At 41.6% G+C, this 25,647-nt stretch overlaps 1 protein-coding gene and 2 pseudogenes across 9 annotated transcripts in view; all 3 read right to left on the bottom strand.

The window, feature by feature from the left end:
- LOC143670160 (zinc finger protein 75D-like) overlaps positions 1-24,903 on the bottom strand; it is a 92,074-nt gene extending 67,171 nt beyond the window's left edge. The window contains exons 1-4 of one of the 9 annotated variants that reach the window (XM_077144804.1): positions 24,308-24,903; positions 11,787-11,953; positions 5,814-5,967; positions 2,606-2,723 (exon numbers count right to left, since the gene is read on the bottom strand). Coding sequence is in view for 1 of the 9 variants with exons in the window: in XM_077144805.1 (XP_077000920.1) it covers positions 24,308-24,325 (18 nt within the window). In the remaining 8 variants the exon portion in view is untranslated. Of the gene's footprint in view, positions 1-2,486; positions 2,724-5,813; positions 5,968-11,786; positions 11,954-24,307 lie in introns of all 9 variants that reach the window. The other 8 variants (XM_077144801.1, XM_077144803.1, XM_077144798.1 and 5 more) reach the window with 8 other exon arrangements.
- Positions 352-18,253, bottom strand: LOC143670899 (uncharacterized; annotated as a pseudogene).
- Positions 19,586-22,613, bottom strand: LOC143670163 (ubiquitin-conjugating enzyme E2 D3 pseudogene; annotated as a pseudogene).
- Positions 24,904-25,647: the final 744 nt, after the last annotated feature.

The raw sequence follows: 25,647 nt of genomic DNA, 5'->3' as shown, positions 1-25,647 counted from the left end.
TTTGTGGGGGACATGATTCAATCCTCACATTCATGGTTTTAAGATATTTATTATCACCCAAACATAACCTCAACAGGGACGGCCATAATTCCTGCTTTCGCTTGCATCCAAGTTTTCAAAATTTCCCATGGAATCTTTCACAGAACCCTCTATCTAGGACAAGACTCGGGAGCTCTATTTATCTTTTTTTGACAGTGGTGGAGGAAATCTTGATCTCTACAAAGGGTAAACTAATTTAAACTACTGCCTCTTCTGCCAATTTTTGACTGACTTGAATCAAAACAGCATATTTCTATTATATCTTAGGTCTCTGGTTCCTTTTTGTCTCAGGTGATATATATATATATATATATATATATATATATATATATGCTTGGCCTGCCAACATATTCTCCTGTAAGGCTATTGAGGAATGCTATGGTGGCGTCCTAACCAGGGCCTTCAGGAAAGTTGCAACTCACAGTCAGTCTTTTGTTGATTTCGAGCTATTTTTCCAGGATAGTTGGCCTCTCTTCTTTGATATCAAGGACCTGAGAAGCCCAAATACTTCTGCTTAATGAAAGAAGTAAGTAAATATTGACAGAAAGAACATACAGATTCTCACATTTGCTAGGGTAGACACTGGACGCCATAAGGCATCCATATTTCAGCTTGGATACTGAGTGGGTGGGTGAATCTTGGGATAAGCAGCATTTATCTGAGAATTATACCCAGAGGTTCAGGACTGAATAAAATTTAAAATTGCCTTGCATGCCAATCCTTTGCTACCCCTTTGCCTCCTTCATAATAACAATTTTTTTAAATTACCAATTAGCTTAAAACATGTAAAGGCAATTTGGTCAACTGGGGCAAGGAAGACCAGTTCTTAAAAACAGGACCCTCTGAATATGGCACTTTATAAGGCATAAATGCTAATAAAAGTTGTCTCTACATTCTCAACATTTTATAGGATCTTTCTCCTGAATGGGATTTTGGTGAAAAATTTAATTGGAGCTGTGATAGAAACTGCCTCCACAGTCATGGTAAGTATAGGGCTTTTTCCTTTGTGAAACCTCTAGTGCTTGGTTAAGTTGGATTTGTAAAAGAAATGATCCCCACAAAAGAGACACTCATGTGGTTTCCTCCATGTTGGGTTCTCTGTTATCTGCTAGGGTACATACCCTACTGGAATTTTTTCCACAAGTCAAGCATTCAAAGAGCTTTTATTTCTGCGTTCTGGGGTCCATGATATGTAAGAAAGGAGGTAATGTCACTAAGTGCTCCCCTGTACTGAGAAAAGGGGTAAAATCTTTCTTGCTAATGAGTTCTTTCATGTATGACAAGTATAAACTATAAGAGAAACATTTCCCACATTTGGGGTACCTGTAACTCTTTCCTGTGTAAATTTTCACTTCCCTACGGAGGTTATAAAGATCTCCCCACACTTGGGGTACTTATAGGGATTTTCATCTGTGTATTTGTGTTCTCTGGTGTCTGTGGAGGTTTGAGCTGCAAGAGAAGCTTTTTTCACATTAAGTCTTTGATATAGCTTCTCGTCTGTATGGATACATTGAGTCAGGTAGTGGGTATTTGACTGAATTTTAGTTTCCATATTTGATACACTTATTGGCCTCCATTCCCAAAGTGCCCACTGTGGTGGTAGAAAGTGTGAGTCCCCACTAAAAGATTCACAGTTATTTTCTCTGTCTTGTGAGATCAATGTTTTGTAAGAAAGAGGGTGCTATTATTCATTGCTCTATAGACATGCACAGTCTTTCTGTTGCTTGTATTTGGTACCTGATTAGGTTCAATTTATTAATTAAATTAGGTTAATCTGCTAATTAAGTTCAAGTTGTTAGAGAAATTTTTGTCTTACAAGGGATATAAATGTAATTTCTTTGGCTGCAGTTCCTTTGTTCTCCCAAGTTTTCTACAACTTGTGGCCCTCACTAAGGACTGTTCCATTTGATCAGCTACAGGAGGTTACCACTGCCCTTCTGACCTGTCACAAGATCTTCTTTGCCCAGGACTCCAAGGACCCTCCTGTCTGGCCTAGCCAGAGTGGCTCTAGAGGGTGGTTTGTCTCAGTGGGAAGAGATCAATGACCTTTCTCCCTATTTTCCAAACTTTCTTCCCCTGGTAGAATGAGATAATACTAACCTTTACATTATTTATACAATGAAGAAAATGAATTGCTAAGCTTCTGCTACTGGCTGTAAGTCAGATGCCCCAAAAGGGCCTGGCTCTGCCTCAGTTTCCCAACAGGGGATATCACACTAAGAATCAGAGCTCAGAACAGTCTTAGAATTCCCCTATGGGCCTCCACCCACCTCCCTAATTGAGCCTCTAACTTTGGTCCTTCTGGAATAAGTGGGATAGAGCGGGGCCAGGGCTAGATTAAGCAAGCATGTCTGAGGGTGGTGTGCATCCTTAAATTTTATACCATGTGAGCCTTGGTAGCCTCACCCTAGTGAGAATGGAGACTAAGTACATAAGAAGCAATGTACCTTGCTGGCAGCAGTAGTAGAATGATGCTAACTGGAGGAGCCTCACACCCAAACCCCCAAATGCCTCATTTTCAACAGCTGGGAGCCTTTCTAGGAAACACCTCATCTTCACTCCGTACCTGGAGCTTGGTTTCTGGGGTTCAAACCCTCCTTGTGACTCAGGGACACTGGGATCCTGTGGCTTTCTTCCTTGTTCCACCAGGGTGCTTTTGGCCTTCTCATGGGGAAGATGAGACTCTGTTCACATTGAAAGAAATAGATTTCTGTATCAGTACTTTCCTCTACCAGGCAGGGGAAACAAAGACAGTCTCATTCCTTGGCTTCAATGTGCAGATACAGAAATTTATAATCAGTCTGACAGCAATTACTTGGGATATATGCTAAACAGTTCTCAGTGCTTATCTCTGGAAAAAGAAATTAGGGAAGGGAGACTATGGCTTTTTTCCTCTTTGCACTTTCATTGAACTTTGATTTTTTGCATTGAGAATTTATACTTTTCTAATTAAAACAACAATATAAAGAACATGTTGGAGTGCTCAACTCTTTTAAAAGTGAGTTTAATATTACAAAATAGCCTTAGATCTTATATATAAACATAAAATATTATCAGGTGTGACAGCATAACTCCAGAAGGAGAAAAAAATAAAATGACAGAGATCCAGGAAAAGATTTAAGATTCAAAGGTTCAGGATGCTAAAAATGAAAAGTCTCAACACCAATCCTGCTCAAATTCTTCCAAAACATTGAAGGGAGGAAACATAAAGTTAACTGATTCTATGACACTAACATCATCCTAATACCAAAGACACATAAAGCTACTACAGATACATAAAAGAAAAGTAAGAAAGAAAAGAAAAAAAGTATAGACCAATATCTCTTATGAATATAAATGAAAAAATCCTCAAAAAAATACTAGCAAACCAAATCCACTAGCACAAGAAAAGATCATATACCATGAACAAGTGGGATAATTCCCAGATATACAAGGGTGATTCAAAATAAATTAATGTAATATACCACATTAACAGAATAAAAGGAGAAAATCTCTCAATAGATGCAGAAAAGGCACTTGACAAAATCCAGAATCTTTCTTGATAAAAACTCTTAGGAAATTATAAATAAAAGAAAACTTCCTCAACATGATAAAGAGCATATATGAAGAATCCACCACTAACATCATAGTCAATGGAGAAAGACTGAAAGATTTCTCTCTAAGATCCGGAACAAGACAAGGATGTCCACTGTCACCACTGTTATTCAACATTGTACTGGAAGTTCTAGCCAGAGAAGTTAGGCAAGAAAAAGAATTAAAAGTCATCCACATTGAAAAGGAAGAAGTAAAAGTTTCACTATTTGCAGACATGATCCTATATATAGCGGAAAGTTCTAAAAATCTACAGCAAAGCTCCTAGAACCAATAAATGGATTTGGCAAATTGGCAGGGTAGAAGAGGAACACGCAAAAATCAGTAGTAGTTTTGTGATGAACAATTTGAGGAAATGAAGAAAAAAACTTGTAACTAAAAGAATCAAATATCTATGAATAAATTTAACCAAGGATATAAAGGGCTTGCACACAAAGCACTACATTGCTAAATTAAATCAAAGAAGACCTAAATAAATGGAAGGACATTCTATGCTCACGGACTGGAAAACTAAATATCGTCAAGATGTCAATTCCACCCAAAATGATTTACAGATTTAACACAATTCCAGTAAAAATTCCAACATGCTTCTTTGCAGACATGGAAAATCCAAGGGTAAGGGCACCCCAAAGCCAAAACCATCTTGAAAAAGAAAAATGAAGTTAGAGGACTACCACTTACCAACTTTAAAACTTATTACAAAGCTTCAGTGGTTGAAAAAAGCCTGGCAGTAGGCACAAGGATAGATATATAGACCAATGGAATGGAATTGAGAGTTCAGAAATAGATCCTCACATCCATGGAACGGCCAATTGAATTTCAAACCAGATGCCAAGTTCACTGAAATGGGAAAGAATAGTGTCTTCACAAATGTTGCTGTGAGAACTGGATATCAGTATAAAAGAGAATGAAGGGGGACCCCTATCTCATATCATATAGAAAAATTAACTCAAAGTGAATCAAAGACCCAAATATAACAACCAGAACAATAAAACTCCTAGAAGGAAACACAGGGAAACATCTTTAGGATCTTATATTAAGCAATAGTTTCTTAAGCCTTATAAACCAAAAGCATAAGCAGAAAAATAAAAAATACATAAATGGAACCTCATCAAAATTAAAATTTTGCACATCAAAGGACTTCACCAAGAAAGTAAAAACAGACCCTATGTAATGGGAGAAAGTATATGGAAACTACATATTTGATAATGGTTTAATTTCCAGAATCTATAAAGAAATTCTACAACTCAACAACAAAAAGGCAAATAACCTAATTAAAAAATGATTAAAATAGGCATTTCCCCAAAGATATATCAATGGCCAAAAAGCACATGAAAATATGCTCAACATCATTAGCCATGAGGGAAATATAAATTAAAACAAAAACGAGATAACACCTTACAACCAGAAGCCAAAATACAATGGCTACTATTTAAAAAAATGAAAAATTACAAGTGTTAGAGAGAATGTGGAGAAACAGAAACATTTGTTTACTGTTGATGGAAATGTAAAATGGTATAGTGTTCTGGAAAACAGTTTGGCAGTTTCTCAGAAAGTTAAGCATAGAATTACCATGTGACCCGACAATCCCTCTGGGTATATACCAAAAGAACTGAATGCAGGGACTCGATATTTGCACACCAATGCTCACAGCATCATTATTCTTAATGACCAGAAGATGGAAGTAACCCAAATGTTCATCAACAGATGAATGAATAAGCAAAATGTAGTATATACATACAGTGGAATATTATGCAACCACAAAAAAACAAAGTTCTGATGCAGGCAGCAATATGGAATGATCCTGAAAACACTGTGTTGAGTGAAGTAAACCAGACACAAAAGGACAAATATTGTATGATCTCACTGAAAGGCAACTTACACTAAGCAAATTCTTAGAGTCAGAAGCTAGAATACAGGTTACCAGGGCTGGGAAGGGCTAGGGAAGGAGCAGTTAAAGCTTAATTGGCACAGAATTTCCATTGGCAGTAATGGAAAAGTTGTAGTAATGGATGATGGTGATAGTTGCACAACACTGTGAATGTAATTAACACCACTGAATTAACTATCTGAATGTGGTTAAAGGGGAAAATTTTAGGTTGTATATATGTTATTAGAATAAAAATTTTAAAAATGAAAATTCTCAGTTGTGTACTATGCTAAAAAGAAAAACAACAACAAACCTTATTTCAGCAAATATGGACTTGAACAGAAGTCCATCTCCAGGAAATTGTGATCTGACCTTTCTCTCCATATTTAGCATTCGCTGAAAAACTTATGTTCAATTTTGACCACCAAAGCAGTTGAAAAGTGACATGGAGAACCGGGAGATGGTCCCTATAAAAGAAAACAATAAATCAGCAGTAACCATTTCACAGAATTAATGTAAATGTAGCTACACTTGTGACTCACTTTACCCAAATCTGATAAATGAAAGCAAAGTGCAGTATGACTCTTTTTTCTGTTGTGTGCTTCAATGTATTTGTAATCATAAAGTGGTATAAGGTTTTTACTTATGTTGGCTTTTAAAGACTCTCCCTAACATTTTACCATGAGAATTTTTATATTATAGAAAACTTGAAAAAATTGTAGAAGGATATTTATATCTCTTCTACCATGATCCGTCAATTAGCTTTTTGTCATGTTTTATAGGCATCATTTAAAATTTCTGTGTAATGGTTCATCCTACATTGATGATCTTTATTTATTTAAACAACCCCCTATTTTGGATATATACATTGGTTCCTAATTTCCAAAATTGTAAGTAACACTTGCTGAAAATCTCAGGACACAAAGCTTTCCTTCCTGAACTTTTAAGGGCTATGAATATTTATAAGCTAGAATGTTGATGCCATTGTCCCTGAAATATTTGTCTTTGTGGAAGTGCCTAAAGATACTAATGGTTAATAGGAAGTATAAGAGAATTCAGAAAAAGAAACACATTGAGATTGCAAGGAATCAAAAACTTAAGAGCATGCAGAGCATCCTAGGATGCTGTGTGTTAAGGGGGGTAGGGGGGTGCTGTCACTGTATTCTATTTGTTTGACTCTAAGAATCCCACTATGGTTCAGCTTCCCTGCCTTATGGGCTCAGACACCCTAGGCTTGTATCCAGGGCCACACATAAATGTGCTGACTGTACCACTTGGCAGAAGTCTAACTGATCTTCATCAAGGAAACCTTACATCAGGGAGGCTGCCTATGGAGGCCTCTTGGCAAAACCCACATCTTATCCTAGATCCTGGTCAGAAAGGGCTCAAGCTTCATCCCTGAAAAATAATTCCTTAACCACTGAGGGCACACTCTCATAATTTTCCAGGGCCGTGTCCCTGGTGAGGGCTCTCCTTCTAGAATCCTGATGCTCCCATGCTTCCTGAGAGATGTACCCAGCCACATTCTCTAAGTGCTCAGGAAACTAGAGCAGCACAAGATTGACTTCAGGGCCAAATGCATCAAGAACCGTTCTACAACAGAGTCATAGGTTAAAGAAGGAAAATGGGAGTGCCTAAAACACATTTCAGAGCAGAGAAGGGTGCCAGGCTTACAAGTGAGATGTGGAGGATACCAGTGAAGAAAGCCAGGGTGACATGTAGATCAAAGAGAAAGGATCCTCTGAAAGTGGTAGAAAGGCCTGCTATAAGAGGGACACTCAAGGAGGAGGGCGGGCACTGTGGGGAGACAATGGGAACTTCCACATCACCTGGATCCCAGTCATTTCCTTGTCTTCCATGGTCCCCTCAGGAAGAAGCAGAGGAATCCAGGTAGCAAATAATGCAGAAGATGGCAGAAATCATAAGGTAGCATCCCTAATTCCTGAAATCTCACGGAATATTATAACACAGCATCCATTTTCCAAAACCTAGACACTGCTCCTTAGAACTAAATATTCTTTAAAAAGAACGCTACTGAGGCATGATAATATTCAAAAATGACAGGGTCATAGTAAAGCTACACCAGCAGTTTTTGCCTGCTGGCTTATAGTGTTCCAATTCCCAATCACTCAGCTAGTCCTCCCACTAAAACTAGATTATGTCTGCTCTACATAAAAAGTATTCTATTTCCCAGCAAGTCTGACACTCCCCTACCCAACCACAGTGATTCCATGAAACCACTGACAAGGGAGATCCCACCACAATAACACTCAGCCTGGGAAGTGCTCTCCTTATCCACTATTTCTAAGACTTCCTTCTCCATGAAGACTTCAAGAGATCAAGGGGTACCTGCAAAAGAGATTCCCTCCATAACAAAGTGCCTAGATTGGGAAGTACTGTGCTTCACTGTTGGACCTTAGACTGTCCTCCCCTATCCAGAAATACCATTAAGAGAGGCACCAACAAAGGGGCTCATGCACAAAAGGTCCAGGGCAAGAAAATGCTTCCTAACCTCCATGGGCATGGGGAATCCTGCCACAGAAGTTCACAACACTGGAAGCACTCTTCCCTCAGGCAGCAGAATTTTTCTCCCACCTAGAGGCCCAAGGTGGCCTGGCCTGGGGAAGCTCTTTTCACCCCTTCAAGGAGGGGTAAGTGGAAGCCCCAGGAGCATGAGATATACCAATCATACCAATAAAGCACCAAATAGGCTATGAAAGTTAGACTGTCACTAACCATGGCCCACAAAAGTAGCCCAGAACCTGCATGTCAAACCTAAACACTGTGACTACATACTAAAATAAAAATTCACTGGAATCCAGTCCTCTTTATATAGTAGCCAAACTGTCCAGGATATAACCAAATATCATTTATCACACAAAGAATCAGGAAAATACAATCTGAATGAGAAAAGAAAATGAACTAACACTAATACTGAGATGACTCAGATGTCAGAATGAATTATCTAACAGAAGATTTAAAAGCAGCCATCATAAAAACAATTCAACAAGTAATTAAAAATTCTCTTGAAATGAAAAATAGAAAATTTCAGAAAACATAATTTATAAAAAGAAACAAATGGGAATTACAAACCTAAAAAATAAGATGTAGAACTAAATAAAACTCACTGGATAGTCTCAACAGTGCAGTAGAAATGACAACGGACAGAATTAGTGAACTTGAGGATACAGCCACACAATTTGCCTGATCTGAGAAACAGAGAGAAGAAGGAATAAATAAATAAATAAGCAAACAAGCAATCCTCATAAACCTGTGGGACTATAACAAACTATCCAGTATTTAAAATATCAGACTCCCAGAAAGAAAAGAGAAAAAGAGTGAGCTCAAAGAGGATTTGAAGATACAATGGGGAGAACTTGCCATATTTGGTGAAAGATAAATCTACAGATTCAAGAAGTTGAGACTATCCAAAGAAAATCATATCCAGACACATCATAAGTAAACTTCTGAAAATTAAAGACAAAGAAAAAATTTTGAAAACAGCCAGAGAGAAAGGACACATAATATACAGAACCCCGATTAGAATGACAAAAGATTTTTAATTTGAAACCATGGAGTTCAGGAGGAAGAGGCAAAGCATTTTTCAAGTTCTGATAGAATTGTCAACCACAAATTTTACATCTGGTGAAATTATCCTTCAGGAATGAAAGGGAAGTTGAGATAGTCTTAGATGAAGTAAAACTAAAAGAATTTATCAATAGCAGACCTAACCTTAGAAAATGGTCAAACATAGTTCTTCAAACAGAAAGGAAATGATAAAAAAAGAATCTTAGGGCATCAGGAAGGGAAGAAAACAACAGAAAGAACAGATATATGGGTACATACAATGGACTACCCTTTTCTTCATGAGTTTTATAAATCATAAGTGATGACTAAAACAAAAATTATAACATTGACTGATACTCAAGACAGTGATATTTATAAATGGGAAGGGTAAAAGGACTTAAATGGAAGCAAGGTTCTTATACGTCACTTGATGTGATAAACATTGATTTCAGTAAGCTGTAATAGGTCACATTTGAATATTGTAATAAACAGAGCAACCACTAAGGAAACTATACAAACAACCTATCCAAAAGTACTATAAATATATAAATGAATAAAGATTTAATTTGAAAAAAATTGCCAAGTAACCACAGGAAGACAAAAGAAAAAGAGGAATGAGAATCAAAGGAAACAAATACAAAGCAAAATATTAAAATGGTAAACTTTAAACCTAAAATATTAATAATCACCTTAAATATAAAAGGCAGAGACTGGCAGGGTCGGTAGGTAAAAATATGCTTTTTTTTGGAGAAACCTCACTTCAAATTTAATTACAAATATTAATAAAAACAATGAAAGAAAAACAAAAGAAGGATGAAAAGTGCTACATTAATGTCAGATACAGTAGACTTCAGATCAAAGAAAATTACTTGAAACAAGGAATAACACTATATAATGGTACAAGAATCAAATACCAAGAAGAAATATTGTTCCTAAATGTGTACACACCAAACAACAGAGCCTCAAAATACATGGAGCAAGAACTGATAAGGCTAAAAGGAGAAATGACCAAATTTACAATTATAGTTGAGGACTTTAACATCCTCTCCTCATTGGATAATTGATAGAACTACTAGTGAAAAAATCAGCAAGGATATAGATTTGAAAAATCACAATCACCCAACAGCATCTAGCTGACACATATAGAAGACTATACCGAATCAAAACAGACTATATTTTTTCAACTTCCCTGTGGAATGTATAACAAGATAGACCATATCCTGGGCTATAAAACAAACTTTGTATGGATGTTGAAAACAACTGAAATCATATGTCAAGAGCTGAGCTGAGCTGCCAAGTATCCAAAGGTGGCTGATGAGAACAGTCAAAGCAAAACTGGAAATAACAGTGAAGCCTTTAATCACTTACTACTATGGTATAAGCAAAAGGTTAAACCAGAGAAAAAGCACTGGTGCCACACTGTTGCATGTTCCTTCATGGAATGTTGCCACAGATGGATTAGCCCAGAGGTAGGGGATGTTCTCACTGCTGAGGGAGCCTGGAAGAAAAGGCCCCTACAGTTTTATGGACCCAGAGGTTATAGAGTGTGCTTAGGAGTGGAAAAGTACTCAGTACTGAGTCATAGTGGAGAAAGTGTCTTTAAGATCTCCCCCTCCTCTCTGATAAAGAGGTCCCAGCAGAGGTACCTTGGGAAGGCCTTGGAGAGGGCAGCTTTCCCCATGAGGCTACCGGGTAAAGCCTTTGTAACTTCCTATGGTTGGGCCTAAAAAATCACATAGGATTTTGGCCAGAAGTTGGACTCCTCAACTGCACTCCTTGATTTTTTAGGACCTGAGCAAGAAACATATGCTACTCTATCGTGGATCTGAATGGTTCAGACTTTGAGAGGCTGTGTCAAAATCTAGATAATTAGTTGGTGTGCTGTTTTAAAGGATGTATGTCCCCTAGAAAAGCCATGTTTTAATTCTAATTCCATTTTGTAAAGGCAGCCATTTCTTCTAATCCCTATTCAACATTGTATGTTTGAAACTGTAATTAGATCATCTCCCTGAAGATGTGACGTAATCGAGAGTGGTTGTTAAACTGGATTAGATGAGGACATGTCTCCACCCATTCGGGTGGGTCTTGATTAGTTTCTGAAGTCCTATAAAAGAGGAAATATTTTGGAGAATGGAGATTTGGAGAGAGCAGAGAATGCTGTAGCACCACGAAGTAGAGTCCACGAGCTAGCCACCTTTAGAGATGAAGAAGGAAAATGTCCTCCGTGGAGCTTCATAAAACCAGAATCCAGGAGAGAAAGCTAGCAGATGATGCTGTGTTTGCCACGTGGCTTTCCAGCTGAGAGAGAAGCCCTGACTGTGTTTGCCATGTGCCTTTTCACTTGAGAGAGAAACCCTGAACTTCACTGGCCTGCTTGAACCAAGGTATCTTTCCCTGGATGGATGCCTTAGATTTTATCTGATCAGAGGCAACTCCAGCCAATAAATTAGCCTTTCAGGACTGAGGCAGGGTCATGACAAGCAGGGTACAAATACAAGAGGTATAATCCCAGGGAGCACACGAGGTCCTCTGGAAACAGAGTTTACAATGTGAGGACACTGGAAGCATGACATACATTAATCTGGCAGTCAGGTTAACAAGGCTCCCAACAGGATCTCCCATACTGGGGCTTTCTGCTTTAGGGTTTTCAGTCCAGGCCAAATAACACAGTCAGTTTTAAACAGTTTTGTTTGTCTGTCGCATCATTCATCTGTCTCACCAGCATGGACGACATCTGGATATGTTCTGTGTGGAAAGTGCAAGAGCTGAGGCGGTCTCCTGCTGTCTTGTAGTCAGCATTGTCAGATGTGCTCATAAGTCAGTAGTCAATCGAAGCGAAGCCGAAGTGCTCACAGCAGCTTGGTAAGACAGCACAGGGAGTTTTTCCTTAGGAGGAAGGAAAAGTTTTCAGGAGAAGTTCTGAAAAACAAAGACCATTTGTGGCCTCTGCTCCTCTACACCGCCCAAGGTGCTAGTTGTTGTTGTTATTAGTGTGTCTCATTTAGTAATCAAAATTTTATATACACACTCAATCCCTACTCTTATCTAGATCTTTTGTCTGGAAGACTTGTTTGTAAAGGGAATAAAAGCATTTTTACAGAAAAATTTTTTAATAAAATTTCACCAGAAAAATACATATATATTTAAGAACGGGTCAGCACAAAATTCTGAATTTTTAGAAAGATTTTACAATAGGTTTACATATATCATTCCCACTCCTTGCTGTTTTTTTTTTTTTTATTTTTAGTTTTTACACCATTCCTTGCTATTTAACATTCTTATCCCCCATGTATTTGAGTCTTTGGGAAGGAGTCAGAGGGGATGGAAGGCCCTTGCAGAGCCCCCTCTGGAGAGCAAGGTGTCAATAACTGCAAAAGAAGGGTGTACAATTGAAGGAGGGGAGGTAGGATAACCTGATCAAACATATGGCATGAATCAGAAGTGCCTTTTCAAGGAATTGCTGCATTGAGACTCCAGGCTGCTCACCTAAAATGTGTCGTTCAGGTTGGAGTTATCTTGTTCCCTCCCACCAGCCACTTAAGCCTGTCCTTTACTTCTCTATTAAAACACTCAAACATCCCTATGGCTTGAGGGTGATATACAGCATGGATATAGTCCCTCGTATGGCTCATGATTGGGCCCACTGATGTGTGGCTTGAGCAGCAATTCTAGGGCCATCCAGGAGCTGACTGGTTGCACATCAGCTTGTTCTAGGTGGAGGACATTTCAGTCTCTAGATTTAGTGTGATCTGCTCTTGGGTTCTGTTTTCTCTCATAAGAATAAGGAAGTTTTTGGTGAGCATCCACATGAGTAACAAAAAGCTTATTTAGAAAAGAATTGATTTTTATCAAAATGGCTCATTGCCCACAGAGGGGCTTGTTTATATGCCAATCAAGTCTTGTCAGTGTCCTGACTAAATGGCCAGGCTTTAGTGAGAGCCCATGAGTAGGTAGGTTCATAGTCTTTCATATGTCCCACTGTTTTGGTTTACTAAATGCTACTGGAATGCAACATACCAGAAATGGAATGGCTTTTAAAAAGGAAACTTATTAAGTTACACAGTTATAGTTCTAAGGCCATAAAAATGTCCAAACTAAGACATCCAGATAAAGATACCTTGACTCAAGGAAGGCTAAAATCTGTCACATGGCTGGCATCTGCTGGTTCTTGTTCCTGGTTTGGTTACTTCCAGCTTCTGATGCCAGTAGTTTCTTGTGGGAAAATGGCCGAAGGTTTATGTTTCCATAATGCAGAGAAAGCTGTAGACTTCAGAACACCAGGTTCTGCTGGGGCGGGACACTGTCCTGGCGAGCACATGATTGTTTACAGAAAGAAACATTCTGGATTTTGTATGACATGCCTGAGATTAATGTTGATGTGGCAGTTTGAGTGAAAAACAACTTAATAACAAACATGAAAGTTATTTTCTGTTTTAAAGCTCCTCAGTAAATACAATGAGGAACTCGGGGTCGAGGCTCTCAGTCCTTGAGACTGTGAGTTCCCTGTTCCCATCTTTAAATGCTCTCTTGTGTTTTGTTTTCTTAAGTTCTGCATCACCTTCCATTCAACCTCACCCTTTACTGAGCTGAACTCAGCAAGTGGCACCCGAACAGGGACCTGAATGGAAGAAGGATCGCCTGAGCAAAACTGAGACTGGTGTATCGTCACACAGCCCCGAGTGGTTTGGGTGGCTTCCAAAGTCTTCAGAAGGTAAGGACGCTCTTGGGTATTTTTACAGTGTTACTACGGGAAATGGAGATACCACGATGAAATATATAGGTCTGTCTCCTGAGACAACTCCTCAAAGCAGGAGGAGCTAGGGCCAGTGAGCCCCACATTATGGAACTTTTGTAAATTATAGAGAAACACTGTTCTTGGTTTCCAACATTGGGCAGTTTAGAATTAGAAGATTGGGAGCGAGTAGGTAAAGAGTTAAAAAAGCTACATGTGAAAGGAATCCCACTCCTCATTACTATCTGGCTTACTTGGACTCTTATTAAATATGTTCTGGAGCCTTTGCAGACTGAGGAAGAGGAAGAGGAAGAAGACGAAAAGATAAGTGATGAAGTTTCTCCTATTAAATCTTCTGAGGATTCTGATGTTAAAATTGATTTATCCTCGGCCCCTATGTTAACTGATTTTAGAGAGGCTGACTTGCCTCCACCTCCGGAGATACCTGACCCAAATTATCATCCTTACAGCAGGGTACCCTACAGGCTAGAAGAGAGCGGGACCTTGAGGTTCTTCAAACGGCTTTTCCTGTTACTGTGCATGAAAGGGTGGCTCCCAGGGTTGATGCAAATAATCCAAATGAAATCTATGATTTACTCATGACTCTTTCCAGTTTAAAATTTTGAAGGAATTAAAGTTGGCCGTGCAACAATAGGGTCCTAACTCTCCTTTTACTTTTGGTATGATACATGGTCTTGCTGAAGGGTCCAAATTGATCCCAGTTGATTGGTCTACACTAGCATGTACCACTCTGGGGTCTGGAGAATTTTTACAATTTAAACTTGGAGGGGGATGGAGGGACTGACACTGCAGACAACACGGCTGGGTCCCACTCCTAAAATTGGGGCAGCTACATCTACCACCTGGGGACAGATTAAACATCTGTGTCAAGAAGCAACAACAATTAGAAAAGAAAGATTTAACTGTTACTGTACATAACTTGCTAATCACTATGCAGCCCATCATTATAGTGTTTGTAAGTATTTTGCCCATAGCTACAGCTAAACAGAATTACGTTTATTGGGCATACATTCCTAATCCTCCTATGTTTCGTCCTGTCTCTTGGATGGAGGACCCTCCCAGATTTATGTCAATGATTCTTCCTGGGTCCCTGGACCTGAAGACTCCTGTCTTCCATTATATCCAAATGAGGAAGGCACTAAATTTAATGGTAATATGGGATTTGCCGAATTATTTTTATGTGTTGGCCCTGCTAAAGGACGTTTAAATTTAATTTATCAAGCTTGGCTGTCAGTCACTCCAAAACATGATAATATTACAAAAGCCCAATTGCATCTTATATCAGGAATGAGTTTTAAATATAAATCTTATAACAGTACTGGTCTGAATCCTCCAGATAAACCATTGTGTGCATATCACCCTTTATGGACTCCAGAAAGTAAGCATATTCATTGGGAGGATTGCTGTGAGTCTAGTAGTGTACTACTACATAATGGTTCCTATGGAATTGTAACTGACTGTTCCCCGAAGGGGTATGCAGCTCAGAATCGTAGTAATACAAATGAGACCTGATCTTCTCATAAAGCTTTAGGATGGAGTGTGTCTGGATATAATCGTACTAGTATTACAACGCATGCAAACCATCCCATTATTTAGCATGATATGGGGATGGTCCCACCTTTTCCAACATTAAAAGACAGGCCACCCAAATTACATTGTGGAAAATTCCCTTTAGCTTAAAACCCATTCAGATTTGGGACGAACATTATCAACATTCTACTAGTCACTATCCTTTAATGCCGCCACTAATTTCTTCTTTCATATTCAGTCTTGTGTCCGCAATCCACATATTTTCTTAGGAGAATAATATTTGAATGAAACAACTCAAAAGATTCAATGTTTAAATGATTCATGTTAGTTGTATACTTGCCTTAATTCATCTCTGTTTTCTCCCAATCATAGTTATATGGTATTAAGAAGGCGATTAGGCATTTGGATTCCTGTTTCTCAAACATGACCATGGGAGGCTTCCCCTGATATGCATGCATTGCTAGCGGTTTTACAACAAGCGCTTAAATATACTAAAAGGTTTATAGGAGTATTGATAGCTGTTATCATGGGCATTATTGCCATTACTACTGTGGTTGCTGTTTCAGGAGTAGCCTTGCATCAAAGTATTCAGACTACAGAATTTGTCCAAGAATGGCACAAAAATGCCAGTTTGGCCTGGGGAGGTGTCACGGCCAGGTTCATGTATCAGTTTGGCCAAGTGGTGGTACCAATTTCTCTGGTTGGGCAAGTGCTGCCCTGTCTGTTGCGATGAGGACATTTCATAGAATTAAATCATGATCATGTCAGCTGCATCCACAACTGATTCCATTTGTAATCAGCCAAAGGGAGTGTCTTCTGCAATGAGTGATGCTTAATCTAATCACTGGAAGCCTTTTAAGGAGGATTCAGAAGAGACAAGCGCTCTTCCTGCTTCGGCTGGCGAGCCTCTCCTGTGGAGTTCGTCCAGACCTTCCATCAGAATCGTCGGCTTCACAGCCTGCCCTGCAGATTTTGGACTCTGCGTTCCTGCAGTCACATGAGACACCTTTATACATTTTATATCTGCGAGTGTTCCCTGTTGATTTTGTTTCTCTAGAGAACCCTAACTAATATATCTTGGTACCAGGAGTGGTTCTTAAGAAACAGAATCTTAAAAATGGGTTTTTATGAATGGTTTTCTACTCTGACTGGACTCAAAGACACTAAGGACTCTGATTCCCATAATCAGAATGATACTCCCAATCCACGGAGTTGGCAAAAGAGATAGTCAAAATATCACCATTTGATTCTAATGCTTCACTTGTATGAAGCCAGTCTATGGGGGATAATGTTTTTGACACCTTTACAGAGTTTCGTAAAAATAAGAGGTATAGAGGTATTGGTTGGTTGTTGTTAGATACACTGGCTACATTAAGGAATGAAAGGGATGGGCTTAAGGCTTCAAACGAAAAGCTTAAGCACTGTCTGATAGATGTAGACTTTTCTATGAGTATCCTGAAGGAAAATTTTATTTCCTGTAGCCGTAGACTTGAGATCTCTGAAAATCAGACTGAGAATCTCATTGTTAAAGTAGCAACCTTACAACGTAAACTGAAATTTCAATGTTGCATGGTGTCTGCCATTTAAAGTGAGGGCATTGATTGGAAAGGGGTGGGACCCTGAAAACTGGGATGGTGACATATGGATTGATAATGATGTTGGGGGTGAGGTTGAAAACCTAGGTCATGCTGAGTCTTCTCTAGATAACTCTGTAATAATTTGCTCTGAGGACATAGCTGCCCCACCTCCAGCCCACCTTGAGGAGTTGGCCACCCAACCTCCTCCTGAAGGGATTAGCCCTAGAGTGATGTCATGGTCAGGTTCATGTGTCAACTTAGCCAAGTGGTGGTACCTGTTTGTCTGTTTGGGCAAGTGCTAGCTTGTCTGTTGCAATGAGGACATTTCATAGAATTAAATCATGATCATGTCAGCTGCATCCACAGCTGATTCCATTTGTAATCAGCCAAAGGGGAATGTCTTCTGTAATGAGTGATGCTTAATCTAATCACTGAAAGCCTTATAAGGAGAATTCAGAAGAAACAGGGTCTTCCTGTCTTGGCTGGTGAGCCTCTCCTGTGGAGTTCATCCAGACCCTCCATTGGAATCGTCGGCTTCACTGCCTGCCCTGCGGATTTTGGAGTCTGCGTTCCCACAGTCACGTGAGACACTTTTAGAAATTTTATATTTGTGAGTGTTCCCTGTTGATTCTGTTTCTCTAGAGAACCCTAACTAATACAGGAGGTCAAACCAGGACTGATAAAGAAATTAACACTCAAATAGGAGATTTAGAAAATGCAGTTCTAATTTTAGGAGAAGAATTACAAAATGTAAATATGCAATTGCACTTAAAACATGATTGGAATGTGTCTAGCTTTTGGGTAACCCCTCAGGCTTATAATAGCAATAGTACCTCTTGGGAGTCCATAAAGCGCCATTTGCTTGGCCATCAGGACAATTTAAGTTTAGATATCTCCCAATTACATGCCATAGTGACAAGCATTCAGTATGCTCAATTGCAACTGCTTCCAAATTCACAGACCATGATGGGCATCACAGAAGGATTACAATCCTTAAACCCTATGACAAGGGTAAAGGGCTGTGGAAGAGGTCTTTTGGGAGGAATGCTAATTATTTGTCTTTGTCTTCTTTGTTTATGCTTAGTCTTCAGATGCTTGCAACAAGCCCTCGGGGGTAAAAGGTAAGGAGAAATGCCAGATTTGCTTTCATAGTTCTACAAAAACAAAAAAGGGGAGAAATGTGGGAAAATGGCCAAAGGTCAGAATGATTCCATAAGGCAGATAAAGGTGCGGACCTTGGAACACCAGTTCCTGCCGGGGCAGGACACTGTCCTGGTGAGCACATGATTGTTTGCGGAGGGAAACATTCTGAATTTTGTACGGCATGCCTGAGATTAATATTGATGTGGCAGTTTGCGTGAAAAACAACTTAATAACAATCATGAAAGATATTTTCTGTTTTGAAGCTCCTCAATAAATACAATGAGGAACTCGGGTCGAGGCTCTCAGTCCTTCAGATTGTGAGTTCCCTAATCCCATCTTTAAATGCTCTTTTGTGCTTTGTTTCTTAAATTCTGCATTGTCTTCCATTCATCCTCACCCTTTCTGAGCTGGACTCAGCAGTTTCTGCTCTAAGCATCTGCAGGCCTTCACTTAGCCCCTCTGCGACACAACTCTGGGATCTGGCTTGTTTAGCATCTCATGGAAAGGCACATGGTGACATCTGCTGGGCTCTGCATTTCCAAACGTCCGTGTCTAGGAGTCTCCTCCGTCTGTCTGCACTCCAAGCTTCTTCAAATGTCTGCGTCTCTGTCAGCTATGAAGTAACTGTTCTCCAAGCATCTGAGCTTCCTCCAAAATGTTTCCCCCTTGGAAGAATTCCAGTAAACTAAACAAGACCCACCTGGTATGGGCAGAGTCACATCTCCATCTAATCAAAAGGTTACAACTGCCATCAGGTGTGTCACATATCCATGGACATTATCTAACAAAAGGTCACAAGGTCCAAAGTTTCCACCCCACAATATTGAATCAGGATTAAAAGAAACATGGCTGCCCCCCACAAAATTGGATCATGAGAAAGGACATGGCTTTCTGGGGTACATAATAGCTTCAAATGACATACCCACTAAAAATGGGTCTAACTACAGCAATTCCCCTCGGGGTTTGAGGGCAAAAGTTAACATGGGTGTACACAGACAATACATCAAAATCAATAATACATTCAGTAGTGGGGACCATACAATGGAGATTTATAGGGGCCTACAGGGACCTGCCCATAGTCAGGCTTGTGCAAGGGTCCTTGTGTTTGTGGCCTCAGATCCAAAACCAGACAGCATTATCTGCTTTTCTTTCATCTTGGTGCCAGGAGTTACAGGAATCACAGTCACCAGTGGACAGATATCTAAGAGTCTCAAGAAGTGCAATTTTTTCATCTCTCTGTTGAACTTTAATCTTGGCATTAGGACTCTGAAACTCCTGAGGACACAGGAACCTCGATGGAGAGGTCCAGGTAAAAAGAGCTGATGTGGCCCTCCCACCCATCCCAAGGCTCATAGGGTTGGGTAGAGGGAGCAGCATCCATGTTACTCACAGGGAGTGACATGGTGCCAATCCCAGAGAGGCCACCATTTGTTGGGGAATGGGGGTGAGGGTCAGGGCAGAGTAGCTGCTCTCTTGCTGAGACTTCCAGAGCAGCACAGGGCAGGGCAGGTTCTCTCGGGGCTGGACTTCCCCCAGAGGGGGTGGGGCTGCTCACAAGGTTTTGGCTGCAGGGCACCCTACAGCCCAGAATCTTGGGCAGGGGAGAGGGATTAGTTGTCGCCTTAGGGTGCACAAACTTTCTGCTTCAAGCACCAGCAGAACAGATGGTCAGGGGTGCACATGAAGGGACTGTGCTCTTAGTCCCACCATACAGCTCAAATGTGTGGGGCACGGCCCACATGGCTCTATGGCCTCCTGACAACACTCTGATAAGGCCGCCCTTATCATGCTGCCACTGGAGTTGCGGCCACTGTTCTACTAAGTGCAGCGCTCTGCTGCTGGACAACTTGGGGGGATGGGTCCCGTTGCGGCCACTGTTCTACTAAGTGCAGCGCTCTGCTGCTGGACAACTTGGGGGGATGGGTCCCGTTGCGGCCACTGTTCTACTAAGTGCAGCGCTCTGCTGCTGGACAACTTGGGGGGATGGGTCCCGCTTCTACCCTCAATGTAGCCACAGCTGCTGTTTTTGTAGGGGAGACTGTTGTCAGGTCACTTTGAAGGGTTGACATACTTCTGAGTCCATTCCAAAGATATTCTGTTGTACTTATCTCTGCCTGTTTCATAGATCCATGCAATCTCTGATATTAGGGTGTCATCTGGGTTCAGATCACATAGCAGTGAAAAAAATTGATTTAAAAAAATCTTTAGAAATGGTTAAAGCAGGAGACCACTGTGATCTTAGAATATCGAGAAAAATGCTGTCATTACTGTTAATATTTAGATGATAAATTCTTGTTGTAAATGCAACCTTAGCTGGTTTAAAGGGGTAGTCTGTAGAAAAATGAATTGTCAAAAAGAATACACCACCTTGATATGAGCTGTCATTAGGTCCCATAATTGCGGCTAGCATATCATCCGCAACTGGACCTGCAGAACATTGTGCTGGGGAGTCACAGGCCCCTTAAGGCAACATTCTCCCTGACTAACTTTAACCAGAATACCTATGTTATTGTGGAAGGAGGCTAAATCTCTTAAGTTCTCTTTAGGGTTGCTGTGCAAAGTGATCCCAAAAGGCTCTATACTCCCCATCCCCCAAAGTTTCAACAACTTCTGCACTGCAGGGTATCTATTAGTTTCAGGGACCTGCATGAAGTTACTTAGCTTGAGTGTGTGCATGTGTATGTGTGTGTGTGTGTGTGTGTGTGTGTGTGTGTGTGTGTGTGTGCGCACGTGCCTGCACGCCATAAAACCTCTAGTTTCGTTGTCAGAAGGCCTTAAACTGTGGCTAGGGAACTGCTCCCCTGGCTTTCATCAAAGTCCTCTGTTGGATCTCTACTCTGACCCACCTGGCAAGCTCAGCAAGGGAGGCAGGGGCTAGAGAGAAGGATCAATGGCCCCCCTCAAAACCCCAAAGCTTATTAAATAATCTGATAGCATCCTTCAAGAATACCCCAGAGTTTCTGCTAGCATTTCCTTAGACCCACTGGCATGGCTGGAAAAATGTACACGGGACATGCTAGCACCCCTTGAGAGTGTCCCCACAGAGTCTGCTAGCACTGCATCAGTAAAGGGACCTGTGGGATGCTCAAAATCTTGCAAATGATCCATAAACATGGACTCTTCGCGGACTCTGCTAGCACCTCCACAAAGTGCCCTGTGGGATCTTCATAGCTTTCTGCTTTTCCGAATGGCTTCAAGCTTAACCAACTATCTTGCTGGCTGCACCAATTTTCTCACGAGCTGATGAGAACAGTCAAAGCCAAACTGGAAATAACAGTTGTGGTAATTTGAAATTGTATGTACCCCAGAAAAGGTCATACTCTTTTAATCCATTCCTGTGGTTGTAAACCCTATTGTGGGTGGGACCTTTTGATTAGGTTATTTCAATTGACATGTGACCCATCTCATTTAATCCTCTAACTAGAGTCCTTTATAAGAGGATAAAGGTCACATAGGAAACCCAGAGAAGGTCATGGAAAAAGCCCCAGAGAGACTGAGAGACAAGGACATACCCACAAAAGCTGAGAGAGGAAGGCACTGAAGCCAGAAGCTGGAAACAAGAAAACCTGGGAGAGAAGGACCAGCAGAGGTCGTCATCTGCCTCGCTATCTGACAGAGGAGCCCAAGCTTGCCGATAACCAGTCATCAGAGAAGGTATTGTCCTGTTGATATCTTAATTTGGACATTTTCATGGCCTTTGAATTGCAAACTTGTAAGCTAATAAATCCCCATTGTTAAAGGCCAGTCCATTTCTGGTACACTGCATTTCATCAGCTTTAGCAAATCAAAACAATAAGGAAGCCCTTAATCATTTACTGTAATGGTATAAACAAGTTATCTACATGCTATAACAAAACATGCTGATGCCCCCTTCTTCCATTTTCCTCCATGGAATGGTGTCACAGGGTGAGAGTCAGATGGATTAGCCCAGAGGTAAGGGACATTTTCACTGCTGAAGGAGCCCAGAACAAACAGCACCTGCAGTTTTGTGGATCCAGAGGCTATAGGGGGTGATTAGGAGTAGAAAAGTACTGAGTATTGAGTCATAGTAGAGAAAGTGTCTTCAAGGTCTTCCCCTCCTCTCTCTAATAAGGAGGTCTGAGCAGAGGTACCTTATGAAGGACTTAGTTTAGGAATGCAGCTATGGTAAGAGCATGACTGGCCAGGGGAGCCCAGGTCCTTGAGTGCAATTCCCTTCAGAGACTGCAATAATGCACTATCTGGGCAACAAGTCTCTGTGGGAAGGACAGCGTTCCCTGTGAAGCCTGATGGGTAAAAGGCTTTGTAATTACCTCTGGTTGGGCCTGAAAAATCAAACATGGGATTTTGGCCAGGATCCGTACTCCTTAAGGAGTATGTTCTCTAACCATAATAGAATCAAACCAGAAATCAATAAAAGAAGGGCAGCAGCAAAATTTCCAAACCCTTGGAAATTAGGTAATATTCTTCTAAACAATGCATGGACCAAAGAGGAAGATTCAAAAGAAATTTAAAAATATATAAACCTGAAGATGCATACAACTGAAAATGCAACATCAAAATATGTAGGTAATGCAACAAGGGAAATTAGACCACTAAATATTTACATTCAAAAAGAAAGGTCTCAAATCAATAATCTATGTTCCAACTGCAATAAATTAGAAAGAGAGGAGCAAAATAAACTCAAACTAAGCAGAAGACAGAATAGAGACAAGAAGAGAAATCAATCATATTGAAAACAGGAAGAAAATAGGGAAAATCAATGAAACAAAAAGCTGGTTCTTTGAAAATAGTAAATGAAATAATTCTAACAGGACTGAAAAAGAAAAATCTGGAATGAAACAAGGGACAATGGTAACATCCAGCAGCCATTAAAAGGTTAATTCAGGAATATCATGAACAATTTTATAACTGCAAATTCACAACTTAGAAGAAATAGACCAAATCCTCAAAAACCACAAACTACTAAACTAAAGCAAGATGAAATAATCTGAATAGGCCTAAAACCAAAAAAGACATTGAATCTATAATTTAAAAGCTCTCAAATTAGAAACAGCCAAGTCCAGATGGTTTCACTGGAGAACTCTGCCAAGCAAGTAAAGAATTAACACCAATCTTCAAAATATTGACATATAAAATCCAACAATGTATGAAAAGACATATATGCCATGACCAAGTGAGATTTGTTAGGTATGCAAAGCTAGTTCAACGTTTGATAATCAATCAATGTAGTCCACTACATTACATGATAAAGAAGAAAAATCTCATAATCCTATCAATCATGCAGAAAAATCATTTGACAAAATCCAATGCCCATTCATGCTAAAAGCTTTTCAGCAAACTAGGAATGGAGGGGAACATATTCAGGTTGATAATGAGCATCTACAAAAGGCTATAGCGACAGAATTGCGGCAAGATGGTGAAGTGGGAAGCTCCAGGAATCTATCCCTCCAGCAGAAAAACTATTAAACAGGCAGGAACTGTCTGAATCACTATTTTAAAATTCTGTAGTCTAGTAGAACACTGTGCAGCATCTCGAGACCAGCAGGAGGAAGAGGGGGGAAGGTCTTTGCAATAGTCAATAGTGTGAGGTCTGGAGTTAGATGGCAGGGGTTCAAATACTGGCTCTGCTAGCATATGATTTTAGGCAAGTTATTTATCTTGTGGGGCCTTGGTTTCCCCACTGGTAAAACGACAGTAATAAATATTCTTCCATGGTTGTTGTGAAGGTTAAAAGGAGAGTAATATGTACATTTTGAGCACACTCCTGGCACGTAGTGCTTATTAACTGCTAGTTGTTATATCAGGTTCAACAATCTGGTCACTTCTGCAGAGCTGGGCTGATAATTGTGAAAAAGGCTTTGAGGCTGTTTTTGGCACTGAGGCTTTGAGGTCAGTGTCTCAGCGCTACCTAAGTTAGCTTAGCTAAAAGAAAAGTTTGGGGAGAAAAAAGGGAAGCAAAGTGCATCGGAACAGCTGTGAAGGGAAGGTGTGTGTTAGAAGTGGGACACACACACACACACACACACAAACACACACACAGCTCACTGTCCACCTGGAGAAAATTGGGGGATGAAGGTTTCAAATCAAACTACAGAAAGGTCTCTTGTCCTTGTAAGGTCTGCTCAGGACAATTAAGAAAATCTGAATGGGGAGTTAGGTCAGTATGATGTCCCAGGCCTCAGGATCAACCAAAAAATAAAAAACAAAACACCGTTCTCCCCCCCCCCCCCGCTCCCCCCCTCCCCGCTCCGTTACCTCAATCTCCCAACTCATTCTGCATATCCTCCACCTTCACCACTCCTCGCAGCTATTCGGATGCAGTATCTTCAGCCTGCTCTGGATCTCTTGGGTCAAGATGCTCAGGAACTACTCCAGCACTAACAGCTCCAGGATCTGCTCCGTGGCGCGCATCTGAGGCCACAGCCACCCACCGCAAAGATGCTGGAGCAGTCTAGGACTTCCTTGGGACTAGCGGCCTCTTGGAAGCAGAACTGTCGGAAGTGCAGGTAGGAGACCTTCGGGCTGGGCCCTGGGCCGGGTGGGAACAGCTCCTGGGACCCGGGCCCGACGCCATCCTCAGGCTTGCGGAGCTACTCGGCCCCGAAACCAGACGCGCCTGGCGTCCTCGGCCCAGTGCTGTGACGGCCGGGGTTGTTGGACCCTGGGGAACTCCAAGTCCAAGCCGAGGAGCTCAGCTCCTGCGGGTGCGCAGCCAGCTCCGGAGTCCCGGAAGATGCCCCGCCCCATCGCTCTCTCCCGTCTCCTGCGGCGGCTCCACGCAGGACTGGGCCCCATCGTCCACGGGCCAACCGCGCCTGCCCAGAACTAGCGCCGGGAGCAAGTTTCCCGGATGACACCTTCGCGTCCCGCGCCCATTGGATCAGGTCTCGCCAGACTCACAGCTGACCAGCGAGAAGGGAAGATTTGGTCCAGGGGCGGGACGGGCAAGGGCGGGGTGGGGGGACGACTGGAAAACAAGAGGCTGGGCCATCGGGAGCACCCTAACACTGAAGAGACCCCTGGTGGGGGGTGGGGCCGCTAGTTCAAAGTTCGGGTCTTCAAGAGTGGAAAATGGGAAGCTCGCAGGCCCAGGCCGGTGTGACCGGCGGGCGGACGAGCGGCCGGAATCCCCAGGAAACCTTCCTAAAATGCAAATCCCTGAGCCCACGTGAGATCCAGTGCGTCAGAGTGTAGGGGTAGGGCCCAGAAATCTGAATTCTAAGCAAACTTCCACAAACAGCGAAGTCTGGCAATCACGGACCCAGTCATAGCAGATTACAGGAGTGTCCCAGCAGCTCCTCTTTTCTCTGGAGCCGATGGGGGAGGAGCCCTCACTTGGATCGCGACCCCGAGCCCGCCCCGGCTTTGGGGCCTCTGAGGGCGTGAGACCGGAAACAGGGGGACTTCGGAAGGCGGCTTGGCGCCTGGTGGAGGCCGGGGAGTCCCAGCCCCTACCACGTCAGCATCCATGTGGGCCCTGGGCGGGCGAGCGTGGGAGAGCCTTGGTCGCTGAGGCGGTGAGTCCCGGAGCGGCGGGAGGGCGTGGCCGTCCCTGGGGCTCCGGCGCGGGTTGGCCCGGCGCCCTCCGTTGGCCC

Source organism: Tamandua tetradactyla, chromosome X, assembly GCF_023851605.1.
Source record: "Tamandua tetradactyla isolate mTamTet1 chromosome X, mTamTet1.pri, whole genome shotgun sequence".
In the NCBI taxonomy this organism is placed as follows: Eukaryota; Metazoa; Chordata; class Mammalia; order Pilosa; family Myrmecophagidae; genus Tamandua; species Tamandua tetradactyla.
Note: the sequence above shows the minus strand (reverse complement) of the source record. Positions and strands in the feature narration are given on the sequence as shown.